Genomic DNA, 18,634 nt, shown 5'->3' with positions numbered 1-18,634 from the left:
AATAACAGAAAAAGGCTTAACTTTATGCCTGTTAAAATCAGTGGTGCCCGTCATAGTTTTTGCAGGTTTAGGTCATGAGTAACAACTTTAGGATCTGTTTCATTATGATTAAAACTTAATAATTTTGTGTGTCTAAATTTATTTTCGTCAACTCTCAGCTGAACCAAATCAACAATTTTATTATAATAACCATTAGTCATAGAAAATGTATACAGAGACATGCCAACAACAGTTCCGTTTTGGTAAGTGATAGATGAGATATCTGATGAATGATAAAGTATCTACAATATAATTTTGCTGAATTGTACTTGGCAATCAGAAGTTTAAAACATAAAACAGTCTCACCTGATGCCTGCAATTCAAATTTGGCCAAAATTGATACTTTGTAAAAAAAAACCAAGACCAGTTAAATAAGATGACCCCCCCCGCCCCCCACAAGCCAAACAAGGTTAAAACACCTAGTACAGCAAATTGTTGTTAACAGATGGATACCTTATAGACAGCTTTGCATAAGCAAGGCCAAACAAACTTTCCTAGGTGACATTCTATGGCCAACCTGTATTATTCAAAAATTGTGTCAGATTCTTCAAATTATGAATGGCTTTAAAATAAGGAGATTTAAAAATATTGGGTTATTTTTATTTTTTTCTGGTTTTTGTGTGTTGGGGGTCACATTCGCAAGCTTATCTTCAAGACCAAGAGGGTTATAAACTAACTTTTTTTAAAAAAATGGAACCTAAGGTTTTCCTGTAACTACCTGTGGCTTTAAGATAAGATAAGAAGTTTGATTTGCCATAAAATCACAAAAGTTGGCAACAGTGATGTGTAGTAGGTCAGAATAGATGACCACAATGGTCTTTTCTAGCTGTAAATTCTAGAGGGGGTGTGGGGAATCTGTTCCTTGCAATATCTGTAATAGAACAGGTTAACATTGTGCTAGTGCCTATGAACTGGGAAATGACATTTACTAGAAACTGGCTATAAAATGCACAACATTGACTAGTACATATTCATTGAAACATGCAGCATTCGGAGTGAACAGTAAACAGTTTTATTAAGCTTTAATAGCTAAAGGTGTGTGGTTAATTCAAGGAAATATATTTGGTTTAACATATTTGGTCCTGATGCTGCAAAGACTAAAACAGCAGTTTACCTTTAATACTGTTTAACTTAATGGGATTTTTCCAGTACATAAAATTAAGCAAATGTGTAAGACTCTGCAAGAGATGAACTGTCTTTTTAAAGGGATATTGGTATGGGGGGGGGGGGGTAAGGAGTTTTGAAATCTAAAGAGGAAGAAATTAGTTTTTCATATTGGTTTCAGATTGCATGCAGTTTTCTATTGTGGGAATACTGTAATAGTCATAAATTGTCCTAGGAACTGCTGATGAACTAGGAATGAGGTGAATATTCAAAATCGTTTTATTTTTAGGGAAGCTGTGATGGAAAACAAAGTTGCTTAGTGCTCTAGGAAAAGGTAGGTATATTTGTCTGTAAACAAGAAAGATGAGGCAAATATAAAATGAGAGCTGCTAACTAACTTTTCCCAGAATACACTTTTACAACTTTTGTCCAGTAAAAACTCCAAGTTACACCCACATTTGGAATGGTTGGTCTGATTGGAACTGTTGTGTCTGCTCAGATTACAGATAGCAACAACAGTAAGAAGTGAACTCAGGAAGTGATGTAATTGTTTGGTTAATGAATACACCTTAGTCACCTGGATAGGGAAAGGCAGAGTAGCTAATAGTGGGCGAGAGGAAAGCAGAAGTCTGTCAGTACATTCTCAAGAGGCTGGAGAAATCACTCTGGGCGGAATAAGGGGGCACCATGGAAAAAGAAGGCAGTTCCCCTTGGGAAATGGGGCTGCTGAAAACATTCGATTCCAGTGAGTTTGTTTGTTGGGAGAAGATTGGTTCCGGTGGATTTGGGCAAGTTTACAAAGTGCGACATGTACACTGGAAAACATGGCTCGCAATCAAGTGCTCCCCAAGCCTTCATGTGGATGAAAAGTAAGTGCCCGCGCCTGTCCCCATTAGAGTCTGTGCTGCTAATGCTTCGGTGTTACTTGTGTCTGCACCAGTGTACGGGGGGAGGCGTCTGTGTGACACTGGCATGCAGAGTTCTGGCTGACAGCTAACCAGCACAAAGCGTGCTCCCTTAAATAAAAGGGTGATTGGCAGCAAGTGAGCATTTGAGATGATTGATGAAAAGGGGCTGGTATTATTTTAGCGAAAACCAAGGTAGAGCAACTTAATTATCCGCCGGTCTTTTACATTAGACCTGTTAAAAAATTGGCTTTGCACTGGCTTTCATGTTTCCTAATAGCTTCTGTAGAGACGATCTTGCATAGTTACAGGCGTTGCAAATCATCGTATGACTGTAGAACTACACAAATCCAAAAGGGCTTTTTAATTGCGATGTTGGGGCGTGTGGTGGTCTGCTGAAGAGCATATTCTCCATTCCACCAAGACGCTCACAATGGAAATGCTTTTTGGTTCAGACTATTCCCGTTGAAGCTTTAAATTGAAAGTGGTAAGGGAATCAAATACTAGATCATAATTTCTCGCCCAGCCCCACGTTTGGCTTTGGAAGCAATTAAGCTAGTTTATCAGTGCAAATCTTTTGCACTGACACGCGCAAGTGTCTCGTCTGCTGAAATTTGTACTGGACATGCCAGAGTGCACAAGGTGTACGCGCAATTTCTCCCATGTAAAAAAAGAAAGCTAACTTCTAACTCGCTCTTCTGTGTAAACCTTTCTGCTGCTCTTAAGTCATAGCTGATTGCTGAGACTGGAGGAGAAACATATTTTCCTTCTAATCACTCGTTTGAGCTTGTTTGCTCTGGGTATTTGCAAAGCCCTTCATACATAGTTCAATTCCACTGGTCCCTCGGTCTCTGGTCAATGTCGCCTGTGTGTGTGTGACTTCATTGCAGCAAGTGTGTAAAGAAACACACAGCATAAAACAGGGAAAAATGGCTATAAAGCCACAAATTGCAAGGGGCTGTACGTAGGTAGCTTCAGGGTCTGCATTTGCTCCTGATGCTTTCTGTTAACTCACTAGATTTTCATGTTATGGTCTCAGATGAAATGTCTGGCTGTTAACAACGGACAGTGTTTTTTGCAAGTGAATTCCACGTCCTCCTGTTACCTGTGGATTTTAACAAACGTTACATTAAATTCTTGTTATGGTTCTTCTGCTCTGCATGTTCACAGCGATTATTTTCAAAGGTTAACAGCTTTACACAGTCAAAGGACAATGCAAGAGTGCAAATATCTTAAGTTACAGCAGTACTCTCTAAGAGAAATTTACTTTAACAAGCAAAATGTTTTGACTAGACTAACAAATGCTAAAAACAAAAAGCTAATGTTAAGCATGGAGTGCTGTACTACTTACCTGTGCTTCAGCAGAGCATTTGAGATCTGTTAGGAGGTGGGGATGAGAAGGTTTTGGCAGGAAAGAGTTGTCTGAGTTGGAGGAAAGGGGCTATGATTCAGAGAGAGGTCCATTTGGACAGCTGTGCATGGGAATGGGAACCCACAAGTCCATGTCCTGTAGGCAGTACTCTGCATATAGCATAAGTGTTTGTAGGATTTTAACCTTCCCCTCAAGGGGTGTTTGGTAGCCGGTCATATTCATTATTTATATTCTGTAGTTGAAAGACGTGCCAGTTTTTAAAAATTGCTTCAAAATCTACCTTTTATCTTGCTACAAACAAATGAGTTCTATATATAGATATAAAGCTGATCATTTTCATAACGTTGTAATGTGGCTTTGTTTGGGTGTAGTTACTGATAAAAATGTAAGATGGTTGAGCCAACTAGATTATGAGCTACCCACAGTTATGTCCATTTGCTTTTGTAAATAGACTGGCAAAAATCTTAAGCACCCAACTTGAGGTATTATAATAGGGCCACATTTTCTGCAGCTGGTGTTGGGGACAGTCTTAAAATCATGGTTCTTTAAAGTCATAACAAGGTTAAAACACCTGATCCAGCGAATTGTTAACAGATGGATACCTCAGAAAGCTTTGCATAAGCTTAAAAAAATGCTGTACAGTAAAGGATGTACTGTTGTACTAATTCATCCCTCACTCAAGAAATATGAAGTTAAATGATGTGGTAGATCTTCCTGACCCTGAAAACTTCCTAATAACTGTTGGATTATTATCCCCCTCAAATGTTCAGAAATCCTGAGACAAGGTGAGTGAGGTTGGTCCCATGAAAGAGTTTCCTTGCTCACATTGGGGGAGGGATAGCTCAGTGGTTTGAGCATTGGCCTGCTAAACCCAGGGTTGTGAGTTCAATCCTTGTGGAGGCCATTTGGGGCAAAAATTTGTCAGGGATGGTACTTGGTCCTGCTGTGAAGGCAGGGGACTGGACTCCATGACCTTTCAGTTCTAGGAGATAGGCAATCTCCACATAATTTTATTTATTGTCTTGCTAATATCCTGGGACTGACACAACTATGGTGTAGTGCATACAGAAATCCTGAGTGAAACACCAAAATATATGATTAACTTAAAAATCATGAAAGGAAAAAAAGGTGTGTGTGTGTGGCCATTGAGCCCTTAAATTTCATTAGTCACGTTTTCAAGGTGATGGTTGTTTTTTTTGTAACTTGAGGTTTAAAAACCATTTTTAATGAAGCAGAGGTGAGTCTCATATAATCACATGACTGTGGGAGCTGGGACTTTAAGAAAAGAAATAGGAATAGTTACCAACTCACTAACTTTCAAGGTTCAAATGTGCTTATCAGAAATAAAGGCAGTTGTGGGATGAGTATTCTTGAAACAATAGATATTGTAGAACAGGGAAACTGACTCATCTAATTTTACAACACACTAAAGGTCAGCCAGTGTATCCCCTGGATGATCTCTGTACTTCCAGGGATCTACACACCTCTGGTTGGGAACTCACTGATCTAAAGCTAAATAAAACACAAAAGCACTGTGTTTTAAAGTGAAAGTGTGGCCATTGCACTAGCACTGGGAGAGAGGTGTCCCAGTGCTCTATATAAACCACCTAAACGAGGGATGTGGCCCTCAGTGCTGGGAGCCCATTTATAATGGTGCTTTACAGCACTGTAAAGTAAGTGTGTGTGTGTGTGTGTGTGTGTGTTGCAGCACAGTAAAGTGTCAGTGAAGATATGGCCTAACTCTTTGACATCCAAAGCAGGGTTCTTGCCTCCACTTCCTTCTCTGCATTTCTGTAAGATGCTTCAATTCAATCATATAAAAATGTACTGTCCCTATTTGAGTAAGAGTGTATGACTAAGAAAGTAGTGGTCCCATGTGGAATACTTGGAAACAAGCTCTTTGCATGTTAAAGATCAAGCCCTGGACTTAGAACTCCCATGGGGAGAAGTCAGTGACTTTGACTTTAGAATAAGAGATACAGGTTGGATCTTTAAAATGTGTAGCTCTGAAGCCCTAATGAAATTTGCTATCTTCCCTCCCAATTAAGGCTGACCATCATAGCTCTTACAGAATTGCTCCCATACAGTTGTCAAGCTCATTAAAATAAATATTAAGGATTTTATTCTCCTGTATATAAAAATTATCTCTGTAGGTAAGATTGTGACTTGGCAGGTATAGTATGTAACCTAGTGGTGAAACATAAAAGGAATTAGCAAAACCCTATTTATCAATTCCTATTGTTCAGTTCAGGGAGTGGGGTGGGGAGGAGGATAAAGAGCTTACATTTTTTGACCTCTGTTACCCAGGATAAACAACCCTAGCAGCATTGAAATCATGCTTAAATGCAAGTGTGGCCAGACTGCTCTACAACTGTAAACTGGTTCTAAATGAAAAGCAATTTTGGACCAGTACACTGACTTAAAAAAATTGCTACAATGTAGGTATTGTGGCCCATCTGTATGAATGGAACTTATAACCTGTACATAGAGACTGTGATTAAACAGGGATTAACATACCCCCCCAGTTGCTAGCTTGTTCTAAATGTGACCTGTCATATTTAAATGAGGACAAGGCCAATAGCCTTTATCTTGTGTGCTGGGCTGGTCCCTTCAGGCACTGGCTATGCTGCTTAGCCAGGAGGCATGCTAAGGTTTTGTCTACGCTACACAGCTTTTAGGGCCAGGGCTCTCTTCCACCAGGGATAAGTGGGGTTCCACTTTTGTCAACAGGGAAGTGTGTCCTACCAACTGTTTACACTGCCACTTTTCCTAGACAAAACTTTTGTCTTTTGGCCGTGGGGGGGAGTTAAGCACTTGTGAACTGAATTACCGGTGTAAACAAAGCCTAAGAATAATTCATTAGCTCCACTTCAGTATAGCTTTTGCGTATTAGCTGGGAGCCATTTCAAAAGAATTCTGCCCTGCCTTAATCAGGCATGTGTTGGCTTGTGCTGCTAATGGGCTCCACCCGTTGCTTTTCCAGAGGTCAACAAAAGGCAGAATTGAACGGGAAGTTCTCTGGCACTTGCCATTCAAAATGCAAATGAGAGAGGAGCAGAATGTGAGGTGGAGCTGCTTCTGTCCCATTTTCCTGGTAAAACCCATTGTGCCGAGGGACCTGATTGTGACAGGAGTAGGGTAGGGTGTGGCTACTGCACAATCTATTCCTATCTAGCTTCAAGACCAAACCATATTTTAATTGGGGCCAGTCAGTTGTCTCTAGTTCTCCAGTTTGTTTCCTTTTATCATGGTTGTTTCGTGCTTTCAGTAGGGAATAAAAAAGGCTTTTCTGTAGACACACTATGCTAGAGGCTTAACATGGTATAGGACATTTAGAACAGTTGCAACACTCCATTTATGAGCCAGATTGTGTCCCCATGATCAGTCTATGGTGTGGAGCTGTTCTCTTTTTGTGGGAAGGGTAGCCAGCTACCTCCATGGCACAATCTCTCCCTTCCCAAGAATTGCCTCCTCTGTGGGCTCAGGATCTGCATGGAAGGAGGGAACAAGAAGTGGGTAGCCCTGAGTCCTTGCAAATGCTAACTTTGTAGTATAGTGGCCTCTATAACTTCTCTACCTTACGAGATTTAACTACAGCATTGTAGTCTCACATTGCATCTAAAAGTGTGTGTGAGCAGCTGGTTTTGCAGACTGCACAGTTGACTAGGCTTATTTTCAGTGGTGTACAGGATCCTGTAAAATAGGGGAAGGTATGATCTAGATGTGGTAATTGTCAGGTCAGAATAAGAAAATAAGTTGAAAATAGGCAAAAAGTTGCAGATGACTCAATAAAAGACAACACCAAAAAACCTACTTACACCCGAAAGTGTAAATTTGTTTGGGTGTACTAATTGATTAGGATTTTTTTGTTTGTTTTAATTCTGTATTCAACTGAAGTGAAAACAACTCTTTTAGAATTAGCATATTTGCTAGACTGTTTTCAATATTTGGTATGCTAAAAGACTGTCACTTTTATTTACTCAGCCTGCTGCTGCTTTTATTTCTCTCACACATTCAGGAGTTTGAAAACAAAAAAAAAAAGCAGTATTCAAATATTAAATTTAAGAAATATGAAACAATGTATAAAAGTGTCTGCTGACTTGATTTGGAGAAATAATTTCTTTCTTAGTGAAAATTCATATACAGTTAAGTCTTCATATTATATTTTGCATTTGGATAACATCTTTCATCCAGTGTTTTCAGAGTAGTTAATAAAATGGGCACTTTAAACTTGAAGGACGTAGTAAACTGAAGTTGCATGTGTATTGATTAAGACTTAAACCTGATCCATTTTCTAATCAGATTTTTAAAAATTCAGCCATTAGCATTCACATCTTTTTTTTTTTTTTTTTTTTTTTTGGATCGCATTGGCTATTCATATTTATTTTTCTTTGTTTCTTTGCATATGATAAGGTGAAAAAAAATGAAGTTGGTTTCACTTTCAGGTGTTCAGTGCTGCAGTGTTTACATTTTGTTTCAAATGCCTATAAAGAATCGTGATGACAATTAGGCTCCTTGTGTGTTGAGATCACAGTCTATCATGCTGATCAATGCTGTCTCGTTGACTAGAGACACAAATAGGAGTACAATTAAACTGTCTCTCATTAGGACAGGTCTACACTACAGCCCTGTTTTGGTAAGTACAGTATAACTGTTGCTCAGGAGTGTGAAAAATGTTCAGCCCTAAGCAGTGCACTTGTAGTTTCTCCTATTCCTCTCCCCCACCATGTAGACAATGCTATACCTGTATCATGGAGGAAGCCCATACTTACTACCCTTTGGGGAAGTGGATTAACTGTGCCTTTTATGTCCAGTGTAAGAGCAGCTTCACTGAGTACCAATGCAGCTGCAGTGCATAAGAACCACTGTAGTCCTGTACATGAAAGCAAGCCCGTATACAGGTTGGACCTCCGAGGTCTGGCACAGTTGAGATCTGAGCAGTCCCAAATAACAGAGTTTGCTGGAGCAGGGGAGATCCCCTGTCACCGGCCCCCAAGTCCAGTGCCTGCTGCTGGCAGGCTGCCCCCAACAGGCACCCTGCGTCACTCACTCCCACCCACCTTCCAACCTGGCTGGGGTGCTCACCCAGCTGCTGCCAGCTCCCTGAGTGCTCTAGGTTCCAGTTCTTGCCGTGGGGCCCTGTGCTGCCCCCAGCTGGGCTGCCAACCCTGGTGCCTCTGTTCTCCCCCTCCCCACCCCCCCAGCTGGCCCTTCTGCCCTTAGGCTCCCAGGATCTCTGGTCCAGAAGCATGCACGCTCCTGCCAGACCACAGATGTTGCCAGACCAGAGAGTGCAAGTTTTCGGAGGTGCAGCCTGTACTTGAATTATAAGCCCATTGGGACAGGCAGTGTCCTTTCGTCTCCATTTGTACAGTGCCTTGCACAAGGGGGCCATGCCCTGGTCCATGACTAGGGCTCCTAGGAGCTAAAATAAAAATATAAAACATTGCAGAGGGATGTAGCTATGGTGAAATCTCTTCATGCATTGCAAGTTTTCTACGATAAATTGTAGAAATGTTTGTGATGGCCTAAGGTTTTGAAATCTTCTTGACTTGTAGTTTTTAAAAAGGGTTGACTTTAATGAAGTTGTTCCCATGAGTCTAACAGCATGCCCCTAAATCTCCTTCAAGAGCTTGTAGAAGACGGATGAATGAATGGATTTCCTTTTGAGCAGTTGTACTTAGAAATTAGGAGTGGGTTTGAGAGAGGCAATGCAAAACGTAATGCTAACTCTTTGGTTACAGATTTAAAGGTAGTTCAAACTACTTTGAGTGATCAATGGGTTGACAACTGTCTGGTCCTGTCCTCTTCTTGGAATCTTAAAAATAAACTTGGAAAAGCTCCAGGAAATGTCTGTGATACAGGCTTATTTTAGCTGTCTTGGTATCAAATAAAAACGTGGGTCTGTAGAAATGGAATGTGGCCATCTTATTGGGAGCATCTCAGTCTTCACTGCATTTCTGTGACAAATTCTGGTGGTGGTACGTGATGATTCTCTGATTCTTGAATTAGATGAGGTTTAAATGAAGACTGAGTGTGCAGCCAAGAGTACTTTTTCTTTAAAACCAAGTCCTCTTGGAGATACTGAGCCAAATTCCATTCCTGAAAACTTTTACAGTTGACTTTAATGGGAGAGTTATATGTATCTGAGGGAAGAATTTGGCTTATTTTGACCTCCCCCCTATAACAGCAGTGAGCAAACAAAAATAGTGAGTGGGCTGCATGAGTGAACCTCCTTTACCTCAGTGGGCCGCAGCAGCTTGTGGCCCACTGAGGCTTTGCCTGTGACCTCCTGCCCACACTTCTCCCCTACACACTTCCTGCACACTAGGGTACCAGAGCCCCACACTTCCTGCTCCTCCCTCTCCCAGCCCTTTTGGAGCACCACGCATCTGCTGATTTGTGCTCCATACCTCCTCCTGTGCCTCCCTCTCTTCCTTCCTTCCCTCTCTCCCTCCCAGAGCTTGAATGCCATGAATCAGCTGTTTGCTGCTGTTCAAGCTTGGGGAGGGAGAAGGAGGAGGAGGAGGAGCAGGGATGGAGCAAGAATCAGCGAATTTGTGGTGCTTTAAAAATGTTGGGAGGGAGGGGGAGAATTAGGAAAAGAAGGGCTCCAGTGCTCAAGAGGCATCTGTGGAGAGGGGGTAGTGGGCCTCAGGTGGAATCCCTGTGGTCTGCATGCAGACCTCAGGTTGCTTGGACTTCCATTGCTCCTCGCCTCTTTATAGGGCTGTGATGGGCAAGAGCTCCAAAAAAGGTATGTACCAGCAAGAAGGAGCAGGCTACTCTGAAGGAGTAGTATTAGATGAATCAAGTTGTATTACCCCTATGGCTAAAGTGGCTTTTTATAAGGAGATATCAGAGACAAAGGAGAACAAAATCTCAGGGAGAAATCTAGGCATCATGCACTTGTTGAATTATCTCCTTGCCATTATAGGTTGTGTATGGGTCACAAACAGAGTCACTTGACTGGAAGCATTGGTGTCTGACTCTGGTGGTTTCTGGGGGAAAAGGAACCTTCTCTATTTAACCACACACACATCTCACCATGGGATCTGGGCTCATAGTATTAGGGGCCTCATATTGGTGGCGGATGGTATGTTTGCTAGCATGGATTTAAAGTGGACAAAGGTCCTTTCTGTGACTCTTTAGTGAATGAGTGGGTAGAAGTGTAATATTCATGTAGCACTCCTTGAAAATACTTGGCAAAAACCTAAATACCCTAACTAATGTTCTCCTACTGCCTATAAAACATTTAGTCTCCTGTCTTTTTAACTAACATTACATTTGGAGGGAGTGTGATAGTGCTGTAATTAGCCAGTGTGGCAAACAAGTGTTTTGAGTCTGTTTGTGTTACTGTCGATTGAGAATGATGTTAACATGAATGAAAGAATCTTTTTGGTGCACATGTGTAGTTGGCATCCAGTATCAAGCAGAATATGCGTGGGGTCAGTCCTGGGGCCTGTTTTTGTTCAACATCTTCATTAGTGATCTGGATGATGGGTTGGTTTACACCCTCAGCAAGTTTGCGGATTACACTAAGTGGAGAGGTGTAGGTATGCTTGAGGGTATGGATAGGGTCCAGAGTACCCTATACAAATTGTAGGGTTGGGTGAAAAGAAATCTGATTAGGTTCAACAAGGATAAGTGCAGAGTCCTACATTTAAGATAGAAGTATCCCATGCACAGCTACAGTCTGGGGATCAACTGGCTGGGCATCAGTTGTTCAGGAAAGTACCTGGGAATTATAGTAGATGAGAAGTTGGATATGAGTCAACAATGTCGCCTTCTTGCCAAGCAGGCTAACGACACATGCTCCATTAGTAGGAGCATTGCCAGAAGATGGAAAGGAAGTGATTATTCCCCTCTATTCAACATGGGTGAGGCAACATCTGGAGAACTGCATCCAGTTTTGGGCCCTCCAATACAGAAAAGGTGTGGGCAAATTGGGGAGAGTCCAGTAGAGGGCAATGCAAATTATTAGGGGGCTGCGGAGCTTGACTTATGAGCAGGGCCGGCCCAAGCCCTTTTGGCACCCTGGGCCCGGGAGCACGGTGCCGCCCCCAGGCGCAGTGCGCATGCGGGCCCCCCCCCCCACTCCCTGGGGTGCATGTGCTGCCTGGCCCGGCCAGCGCTACTGGTGCGTGTGCCAGGAGGTGCAGGGCCCTGCAGCCGTGGGGGGCAGGGGCGCTGCTGGCCAGCGCCATGGGGCCGGCTCTGCGGGAGCCGGGTGCGCGGCACCTGATGGCAGCTGTAAGGGACACCGCGCGCCTCTTACAGCTGCCATCAGGCGCCACTCATCGGTTGGCGCCCTGGGCAGCTGCCCAGCTCGCCCATGCCTCTGTCCGACCCTACTTATGAGCAAAGGCTGAGGAAACTGGGCTTATTTAGTCTTCAGAAGAACAGGAGTAGATAGCAGCCTTCAACTACCTGAAGGGGATTCCAAAGAGGATGGAGCCAGGCTATTCTCAGTGGTGACAGATAAGAAAACAAGAAACAATGGTCTCAAGTTGCAGTGGGGGGAGACATAGTTTTTCCTAATACCCAAACTATTTCACTAGGAGGGTAGTGAAGGACTGAAAAGTTATGTGGGTAGATGGCAGAATCTCTAGTCTTACAGGTTTTTGAAAAAGCCCTGCCTGGAATTATTTACTAAGAGTTGGTCCTGCTTTGAGCCGAGGTTGGACTAGATGACCTCCTTGAGGTCTCTTCCAATTCTGATATGACATGATTCTATGTGATAGCCCAATAAAAACATTATATTCTCTACAGTGAGATGCTAGTACACTTGAACCACCATGCTCTGGGTGTTCCTAACACCTGTAGTACAAACCCTGGCGGGGGGGGGGGGGAACAAGTGGCTTTATGTGCTGCTGCTTCCTCCCCGCCCCGCTAGCTGGGAAAATGGCAGTGCAGCTAAGTGCTTCGCTGAAGGCTTTTCCCCTAGCTCCCATATCGGTGGCAGCAGTGCCTGAGCAGTGGGGAATGTGGAGCGCATGTGGCCCCTGGGAGCAGGGTACTAGGTAAGAATTTTACGTCCATCCTCCTCACTCACTTTTCCTCCCTCCCAAGCCTCCCCCCCCCCTTTGATCCATAAAACTTCCTTATTCTGGCATACCATGTTTCCTAGGATTGCTGGATTAAAGAAGTTCAAATGTCATACCACAAATTGAACCGTGTCTTTCAAAACATTGTGAAAATTAGTGGAGAGGTTTAAATGAGCACCAGAAGGTGGAAAGGTCAGAAGTGGGTACTGTGGCATGACACAGCTGAAAGAATTGGTATGTAAAATCCTGATTTGGAAAGCTGCTGCTAGGTAATTGTCCTGCTTCTTGATCACTGCTCATCCACTGACCATTTGGTCTGATGATATTTACTTGTATTCCTTGTAATTTGGTTCCTCCTTGTGTGAGAGCTTTCCAACCTTTTTGCTTATTTAGGTTGTCCAGAGAGTCAGCCTCTTGATTCTCTTTCTGACTTCCCTCTGAAAGGCTCCCTGCTATCAGTCTCTGGCATAATAGTAAACTTTTTCAGACTCCTCTCAGGAAATGCATAACTACAGGGATTATTTGATCAGTGTTAAAATAGTATTCCTCCCCAGAGTTCAATCTTTAGGGCATAACAAAAGGAGATGCATGCTAATATAGATGTTCTCAAGTGGCCTTCATTCTAACTACAACACAGGGGAGACAATCAAAGTTGTCTTTAAAAGGGACTTAACAAAACTGAACAATAGGGCTATCAAGTTTCTTCAAATCACTTTGAAGATCACTTCTGTTTTTGATCAGCCTTATGGGCACATGTCAGTTGACACCTGAGTCTGTGTTTTGAGGAAGGGTCTGTATTGTGTCAAATGCCACCTCCTATCATAGCCTCATTTATTCTTTTTGGAGTGAATTGCACAAAAAAAAAAAAAAAAAAGTCAAAGAATGAAGTGACTTCAGAGTTGATCTCTCTAACTGATACATTGAAAAATACCTTTAGGCAAATCAGAAACAATCTTTTTTCAGGTAATCTAAAAGTCCTAATTAGTAGAGTAGTATGTGTATTTATCTAATAGGCTAGCTTCAACTAATCTGCTAGTATGCTCTCCTGTTAGTGTATTCTGCTGGGGTAGTCCTAGTTACTGAATGCTGAATAAAAAATTACAATTTTGAGCAAGACTAAAAAAGATATTTATTACTGTACCTGGAATGATGTGATATGGAAACTCATTTGTTTTTCTACCCCTCTCCTCACTAGGGACCAGCATGTGGGAGACAAAGAAATACACAACACTTTAGGCTATGTCTACACTGCAGGCTTTTGCCAGCAGAGAGTATGCTAATGAAGACATAAGGATCCTTTTTTGAGGCATAAGCATCTTGTGTAAAAGGGAGTTTTTGCACAAAACAGACCTATCTACACTACTTGTTTTTGTGTAAAAACCTCTTGTGCAAAAAGCATCCGCAGAAAATATGCCAATGACAGTGCGACAAATGCTAATGAAGCACTCGTTAGCATACTAACTGTGGGCTTGAGCTTCTCTACTCAGGCTAATTACAATACACTAGATTGATCTCCCAGAATATTGCAGCTGAGGGATAAGAAACTGGGAAGAGTCTTGTGCCTTTGATTAAATGTCAAGTAGAATTATCATTCTGTTTCTATGCAGAGAGGCATTTAAAATCAGTGTTGCTGGTGCTGGGGAATAACTTGTACTGCAAGTGTAGATGAATAAGAGTTTGGGGTTTTATACATGCTCTTAATCTGCTTAAAAAATTAAATCTATTTATATATGTGGTGTTCTGTGTAGTATACAAACACTGAAGATTGTATTCTGATAGTGTAAAATTTGACAGGCAATTAGAAAGAAGAACTGGTTAAAGATCATCTTTGACCGCTGTTACTGAAAAGAACTTTTTTGGATCAACAGGCTAACTATAAACAGTGTCCAAGATTTTCAAACTGACTAGTGATTTTTGGATGCTCTGAAATACCCATTTAGGCATTTTACTTTCAGAAAATGCTCAGCACCTGGGCTTATTAAGTAGGGCACCCAAATACACACTGGTCACCTCCTGTAGGGGAGGTAGTGAAAGACTTTGATTTTGCTGTAACTTCAGACCCCTTCATAACCAAGTAGTTCCATTTACATGGTTAAGTGATCATTTGTTAACTTCACTTTGGAGTGTTCAGGCAGATTTTATACCTCTTGGACTCCAGTGCTAGCTGAAGCCTGATGAATTATGCTGGCTTATGTATGTTGCTTAAAGGCAAGGAGTTGGCTGTTCTGTTCCTGGGAGCTCCCTTCCCGTGTGCCAAAAAGCAGCTTGTCTACAAAGGTAATTATTTCAAAGGAAAATTGCTGAAGGCAGCAACAAGAATCATCATGGAGCCTTCTCCACACTCAGGCTTGTCTTTGCTTTTTCTCTCCCCTCCCCTCAAAAAAACCCAACCCTACACCCAAAAAAACACTACTTTTTCTCTTCCACAAAAAAAAAAAAAAAAAAAACCCACATAGCTAAGCTTTTTACAATGGGAATCCTATTGGATTAATGGTTTCTTCCTGCTAACTATGAGTCACTCATCATTCAACGGTACTGCCCTGGATTGTTGCTTCTGCTAGACAGAATCCTGAGTTGCTAGTTGCATTTTTAATTTTGAATGACTATTGATTCACTTAGATTTCCATTGGGTCATTCATGGGAATTTTTTCCTGCCCCAGAGCATGGAGTAGTTCAAGATAAAATGTTAAAATCTTCAACTGAAGCGCTAAAGCCTCAAATCATAGAATGTAGGTTGATGGGCCAGCATCTGAAATCTGTTAATTAGAGACTTTCTTCAAAATATCAGCAATGCTTCTATCTGGCTTGGGTAATAACAGCCATACTGGGTCAGGCCAGAGGTCCATTGAGCCCAGTATCCTGTCTGCCAACAGTGGCCAATGACAGATGCCCCAGAGGGAGTGAACACAACAGGTAATGATCACATGATCCTTCTCCTGCCATCCTTTTTCAGATACAAAGGCTAGGGACACCATTCCTATCCATCCTGGCTAATAGCCATTGATGACCTAACCTCCATGAATCTATCTAGCTCTTTCCTGAACCCAGTTAAAGTCCTAGTCTTCACCACATCCTCTGGCAAGGAGTTCCACAGGTTGACTGTGGTGTGTGACGCAAAACTTCCTTTTGTTCGTTTTAAACCTTCTAACTATTAATTTCATTTGGTGACCCCCTAGTTCTTGTATTATGGGAACAAGTACATAACTTTTCTTTAGTCACTTTTTCCACACCTGTTATGATTTTATAGACCTCTATCATATTCCCCCCCCCCCCCTTGTCTCCTCTTTTCTAAGCTGAAAAGTCCAAGTCTTTTTAATCTCTTTTCATATGGGACCTTTTCCAACTCCTAATCATTTGTTTCCTTTTTCTGAACCTTTTCCAATTCCCTTCTGTGCGCAGTATAATCCAGTTTTCAGATCTGGAGCCCCAATTTGCACTGGACAAAGAGTCACATGGCTCACTTAGCTGGATGCTTGATTTGAAACAGCCTTATGTTGTGATATGCTGGAAAGTGTAAGCTAGTTAAAATGCCACCTCTTAAATTTATTTTTTGTTATGAAGTTTAGTCATAAAATCAATGGGTAAATACCTGGAGCACAGTATTGGTGTGTTGGACATATCTTGATTTTGTTAAACTAGTTTCACAGGCTATATCTAGACTACGGTGAAGTTCCGAAAGGGGATATGCAAATTCCGTGGGGATTTGCATACGTTCTCCTGATCTCACTTTCGAAAGCAGAGTAGTCGGGATGCTTTTTTTGTTTTTTTTCAGCAACCCCCCCCTTTTCTAAAAGCCGCTCTTCCTCAAAAAATGAGGTTTATGTCGCTTTTCGAAAAAGGGGGGGGTTGCCAATAAATGCGCCCCGACTACTTTCACTTTCAAAAGCTCTGCTTTCAAAAGTGAGATTGGAAAAAGATATATGCAAATTCCCATATCCTCTTTCAGAACTTTGGCGTAGTCTAGACGAGCCCATAGCATGTCTGTCCTTTCCTTGGCAGAATAATGACCCTCTCCTGTGCTCCAGGTACACAATACTTAATTTAAATTCCTGTTCTTGAGCAGAGGGCTAGATCTTGCTCAACTCAATACCTTTTTTTCAAATTTTACAACATTGCATTAGCCATGGTGTTGGCTGTGGATTCTATGGATTTTTTCAGTTCCTTCTATTTGAGATCATATCATAATACATAGTGAGCTTTCCTTAAGTGATTTTTTTTTCTTTAGTAGCTCTGTTAGTACTTAAGTGTTCTGAAGAGCAGTTAAATCACATGTGATAGAACTTGGCTTTCTATATAATAAGTTTGATAAAGGATGCAGTACATCTTAGGTTCAGATCCTCAGGCCACGTGAATTGGTGCTGTTCAGTTAAAGGCAAGAAAGTTTTGCTGACTTCCACAAGCTTGCATGTGTCTGAACTGCTGCCTCTAATTGACCAAAATTATTAACCACCCAAGCATTAATAAAGAATTTTATACATATTTTTTAACACTTTCAAAAGTGGGTTTTTTTTTGTTTTAACTGAAAACTTTTGTATTTTTCCAAACCATTTTATTAAGTCTATTTCATTGCATTTTAAGGAACAACTAGTACTTCATATCCACTGTGCTGAAAAACCAAAACACAGAGGCTGTGTCTAGACTGGCAAGTTTTTCCGCAAAATCATCTGCTTTTGCGGAAAAACTTGCCAGGTGTCTACACTGGCCGCTTGAATTTCCGCAAGAACACTGACAATCTCATGTAAGATCGTTAGTGTTCTTGTGGAAATACTATGCTGCTCCAGTTCGGGCAAAAGCCTTCTTGCGCAAATCATTTGCGCAGGAGGGCCAGTGTAGACAGCACAGTACTGTTTTGCGCAAAAAAGCCCTGATGGCTAAAATGGCGATGGGGCCTTTTTTGCGCAAAAGTGCGTCTAGATTGGCACGGACGCTTTTCCGCAAAAAGTGCTTTTGCGGAAAAGCATACGTGCCAATCTAGATGCTCTTTTTCCGAAAATGCTTTTAATGGAAAACTTTTCCGTTAAAAGCATTTCCGGAAAATCATGCCAGTGTAGACGTAGCCAGACATGTTGTTTATTCTTCAGAGGTTTTAACTGCATAGAACATTTCATTTAGAAATTACTGATTTCAAACTTTCACGCCTTAAAAGATTTTAACTGCACTAATGTGGATAGCTTGTGTCTCTTGTAAGGGTTTTCCTGGAACTAGAGCGTCTGATGATATACACCTGTTGTTTTTTTTAACCTCTTTGTTGCTTTGAGAACAGAAACAACCTGATTTTTATTAAAGCGACGAGGAGTCCTGTGGCACCTTATAGACTAACTGAAGTGTAGGAGCATAAGCTTTCGTGGGCAAAGACCCACTTCATCAGATGCATGGGTCTTTGCACACGAAAGCTTATGCTCCTACACTTCAGTTAGTTTAAGACCCATGCATCTGACGAAGTGGGATAGACATTCAAATCTGCACTTGAAAGGGAACCCTCTGAACTGGCATTCATGCTAAAATTCGACACCCTCCGCACCGGACTTAATAAAGACCCCAACTATCTTACACATTACAAACATAGCTTCCCCAATTATCACCTCTAATTTTATTAACTCACAGACATTTCACCTTCCCCACCTCTAATCTCATTAACTCACTGGCATTCACCTTCCTCCCCCCCCCCCCCCCCCACCCCCCTTCTGTTCTGTAATGTGATTTGTCCTTTTCATGTGTGTTCATTTTTTTTTTTAAATTGTATCCTTTGGTATATATGGTTGTGACTGTTTTCTTCCATTATTTGATCTGAGGAAGTGGGGTCTGGCCCACGAAAGCTCATGATCTAATAAACCATCCTGTTAGTCTTTAAAGAGCTACATTGTCCTGCATTTGGCTTCAGCTACCCCAGACTAACACGGCTACATCTCTACCACTATTGTACATTAGATACTTATGCCAACTGGGCCTGCTAACTTAAATGAAGATTGACATTTTCAGTGCTAACTAGAGCTGTGGGGCGATAGTAACAAACAGAATTTGGGCCATGTGGAAAAGGGGTGTTTCATGGTAACTCTCTAATCAGAAAAACTCCCGTCTCTACGAATCAGTTTGAGGCTTTTGTCCTGAGACCTACTCTAGCTTTGGTTACCTATGTGTAGTAAGGCACACTGGGTAATACTGTCCTA

At 41.7% G+C, this 18,634-nt stretch overlaps 1 protein-coding gene across 1 annotated transcript in view; it reads left to right on the top strand.

Moving 5' to 3' along the window:
- Positions 1–1,728: 1,728 nt before the first annotated feature.
- RIPK4 (receptor interacting serine/threonine kinase 4) overlaps positions 1,729–18,634 on the top strand; it is a 35,733-nt gene continuing 18,827 nt past the window's right edge. The window contains exon 1 of the mRNA XM_006130523.5: positions 1,729–2,012. Coding sequence (XP_006130585.2) covers positions 1,831–2,012 — 182 coding nt within the window. The 5' untranslated portion in view covers positions 1,729–1,830. The remainder of the gene's footprint in view (positions 2,013–18,634) is intronic.

This window comes from Pelodiscus sinensis, chromosome 1 (genome assembly GCF_052426305.1).
Source record: "Pelodiscus sinensis isolate ZL-2025 chromosome 1, ASM5242630v1, whole genome shotgun sequence".
NCBI classification, from domain to species: Eukaryota; Metazoa; Chordata; order Testudines; family Trionychidae; genus Pelodiscus; species Pelodiscus sinensis.
Note: the sequence above shows the minus strand (reverse complement) of the source record. Positions and strands in the feature narration are given on the sequence as shown.